Source organism: Drosophila obscura, unplaced genomic scaffold (genome assembly GCF_018151105.1).
Source record: "Drosophila obscura isolate BZ-5 IFL unplaced genomic scaffold, ASM1815110v1 contig_186, whole genome shotgun sequence".
NCBI classification, from domain to species: Eukaryota; Metazoa; Arthropoda; class Insecta; order Diptera; family Drosophilidae; genus Drosophila; species Drosophila obscura.
The window spans coordinates 7,000,104-7,003,761 of record NW_024542774.1 but is presented as its reverse complement, the minus strand read 5'-3'; the positions used below and the strand labels follow the sequence as shown (position 1 = coordinate 7,003,761).

Genomic DNA, 3,658 nt, shown 5'->3' with positions numbered 1-3,658 from the left:
TTTCCACCTTTTTCCTCCTTCTTGTTGTCACTATTATATGTACGAGTACTTTAGTGATGCGCTCTCGCCAAGGGTATTTATTATAAATCCAGAGCAGGACCATGATGGAGGTGGTGGATCTTTGAGATACGGCTTAATAACGACTGTCTTAGAGATTGTAAGCAAAAGCATCATGGAATGAATGGGACCATTGTATCCTAGCCCCCAGCCCCCCCTATACTTCCCTGCAACTTTCCCTAAGCCTCTTCATTTCTGTAACTTTCTGTACAAGCAAACATAATGTGTTTTATGCCTGATCCTAGCAGTTCTTGGTTTAGATTTCTGACTTCTCAATAGGGGGCCGATGCCAGCATAACTATTCAGTAGAGACTGTCGAACGGAACACAACGTATACCGTAACATAAATACAAATTTTATTGTAAATTTTTCGTATCACGTAAAATCTGTAGCGTCGCCCAACAAAATTTCTAGTTAGCCAAATTCAACGTTTTATTTTTAGTTCCGTTTTTAAATTTTGGTTTATTTAAAACGCGTTTCGAAAATGCCTTCATTTCGCGATCTATTTCTGTTGCGTTCGGCCAGCCGGTTGCTCACGTACAAAAAACCCATCCGCGTGGTCGCGCACTGCCTTCGAACGTATGCGACCAAGTGCAAGAAGCCCAAGGGCGTGGTCGTCGGCGTCTACAAAAGGGACAGCGACAAGCCGGCAAAGATCACGGAGAGTGCCGTCACCCTGGACGACTCGGTGGGCGGTAAGGTGGTGCAGTGGATCCGTGAGCGTAACATGGACGGCAGCCCGGGCAAGGGTCTGCTGTTTAGCGGCATCGAGGGCGAATTCCAGGCGATTGCCGTCGTAGGTCTCGGTGACTACGATGCCGCCTTCGACGAGGAGGAGGAATTGGATATGGGCATGGAGAATGTCCGTGTGGCCGCCGGTGCTGGCGCACGCGCCCTGCAGCTGCAGGGAATGCACGAGGTGTATGTGGATGGCATGGGCTATCCAGAGCAGGCCGCCGAGGGCGCCTCCTTGGCCGTTTGGCGCTTCAACATGAACAAGAGGAAGAAGAACCGCACACGGACACCCAAGCTGGACATGTACGGCAAGGGGGACCGCGAGGCTTGGACCCGTGGCTTGTTCAAGGCCGAGTCCCAGAATCTGGCCCGTCGCCTCTCCGATATGCCAGCGAACATGATGACCCCGTCCGTGTTCGCCCAGGCCGCCGTCGATGCCCTGTGCCCCTGCGGCGTTACTGTGGAGGTGCGCTCCATGGACTGGATCGAGGACATGGGCATCTCCTCCTTCTTGATGATCGCCAAGGGTTCCTGCGAGCCGCCCCTGATGCTCGAGTGCGCTTACTGCGGCACTGCTCCGGAAGAGAAGTCCGTGCTGCTGCTGGGCCTCGGCTTGACCTTCAACAGTGGCGGCCTCTGCCTCAAGAAGAAGACGGGCATGGACCAGTACCGCGGCGCGTTGGCTGGAGCTGCCGTGTGTGTGGGCGTGCTCCGCGCCGCTTCCGCCCTCTCGCTGCCGATGAACATCTCGGCGATCATCCCACTCTGCGAGCACATGCCCTCCGGCATGGCGGTCAAGTGCGGCGATGTGGTGACCCTGCTGAACGGCATCACCATGGGCGTCAAGGATGTGGGCAAGGCGCCCGTTGTGGTGATGGCCGATCCCCTGCTTTACGGCCAGGCCACGCACAAGCCCAAAATGATCGTTGACATCGGTACGGTGGCCCAAGGCGTTAACTACGGACTCGGCGGCGGGGCAACTGGGCTGTGGACTACGTCCGACTTTGTGCACAAGGAGTTCCGCAAGGCTGGCGGCATAACTGGCGATCGGATCTGGCGCTTCCCGCTCTTCAAGTACTACCACCAGATCGTCACCAAGAACACCACCTACGATCTGAGCAACTGTGGCCGTGGACCGGCCACCTCCTGCCTGGCCGCCGCCATTCTGCGCAGCCTGGTCCCATGCGTTGACTGGGCCCATCTGGACAACCGTGGCACAGGCATGCTGACCACAACCAACCCACTGCCCTACTTGCTGAAGAACCAGATGACCGGCCGCCCCACACGCACAGTCATCCAGTTCCTGTACCAGCTTGCCTGCTCCCAGTCTTAGTCCAAGCTTTTTGATCGCATGTTCTAGAACACATTGTTGTAATTTGGCTTTAAACATCAATGTTAGATCCAACCCAACCCACTGCCGTACCCGCTCAAGCGCCGGTTGACCGGACGCCCCACTCCCAATTCATTACCTGGCCTGCTACCAGTTCTAGTCTAAATTTTGGCTATAATCTTATCAAACACATGTTGTAATAATTTAACTTGAAACATCAATTGTTGTTCAATATCAATATTTATTCCCAATAAATGCATTTGTTGGATGGATCACCCTTCCTATCGATTCCAATGCAACGTAGCTCGTATTCGTTTGCCACAATTTAACTGCATCTATGTATAGATTGATGAACTGAAACTGTTTTCCCATCCACACAGCAGTAGGGTTTTCCCGCCCCTTTCCAATTTGGAACTTAGCTCGCTTCAGCCAACTTACCTGCCAAATCAAAATTTGATTTCCAATTGAATGCGGCCCTCGTATATGTTCGTATAAATATTGCCTGATTTTCCGCAATTCGATTGATTGTCGGCTGCCTGTGCTGGCAGCTGTGCGGATTTGGGTCCTTTGATGTTCGATGTGATTATGTTGACTATAAAACATTTACATTTTGGTTGGGAGTGACACGAAAATTGCTTTGAAGTCAAGTTGGTGTGGGATGCCAATCAATGGCATTAGGTAAATAGCATTATGACGCTGACTTTACCATACATTCCCGTACATATGCACATTCAATCTTGCAAGTATGTACATATGTACATATTTATCTTTTGCTCCTGCAGCACGTTACGGCTAATTACAAACGGAGCACGAAATGGCAAATGTTTCTCTCAATATTTAATTGGTCTCGGATTCCAGGTTTCAGCTGCAGCTACAGCTACAGTTGCGCTGCCAGCTTCAGCTCCAGGTGCTCCTGCTGGTCCGGGGTCCTGGTCCTGGTCTACTACGTGAACGATGAATCCCATTTGACTGGAAGCAACGTAACTGCAGTTGGCAAATGTTGGTAAATGTGGCTTGTTTGCTCTCTCTCTCTGTCTTTTTGTGTTGTGGTCTGTGCGTGTGGATGGTTGTACCTGTACCTACAACGATGTGCAGTCAAATTTAATTTTGCCTTCGAATGTCAAATGGCATACTTCTTGATTATACATAATACTCGTACAAATAGCCTCTGGCTGACTACGGTCGGACCCTTGCACTTACGCACAAATGCACACAAATTAATATTTGTTTAAAGATTTCCCGCCTGCCTGCCCTCCAGTTGCCCGACCAACCTGCCTGACTGCCATTTGGTTACCTTGATTAGCTAATGCTAATTTAGGGATTTGTGCTTTCCCTTCATCTGCTTTCCACCTGCTTTTGTATTCATGCCCAGATTTGGTATTTGAAGTGCTGATTGCGTAGAGGAAATGCATAAGATCCCGGCTATTTGCGGACTCTAGAGGGATTTAATTAGGGATTAAATTCAATACATGGTGAATGAATGTTAAATCGGTGGTTGCTTGACGCATAGAAATAAACCTACTTGGATATTCTCTA

General features: G+C 50.3%; 1 protein-coding gene across 1 annotated transcript; it reads left to right on the top strand.

The window, feature by feature from the left end:
* The first annotated feature begins 357 nt into the window (after window positions 1–357).
* LOC111079312 (cytosol aminopeptidase) lies at window positions 358–2,394 on the top strand. Its single transcript, XM_022374442.2, has one exon. It carries the CDS (start codon window positions 542–544, stop codon window positions 2,123–2,125), a length of 1,584 nt encoding a protein of 527 aa, XP_022230134.2. The 5' UTR covers window positions 358–541; the 3' UTR covers window positions 2,126–2,394.
* Window positions 2,395–3,658: the final 1,264 nt, after the last annotated feature.

Bases quoted from the DNA above. Each gene is read 5' to 3' on its own strand.
- LOC111079312 (XM_022374442.2), top strand. From the start codon at position 542: ATGCCTTCATTTCGCGATCTATTTCTGTTGCGTTCGGCCAGCCGGTTG.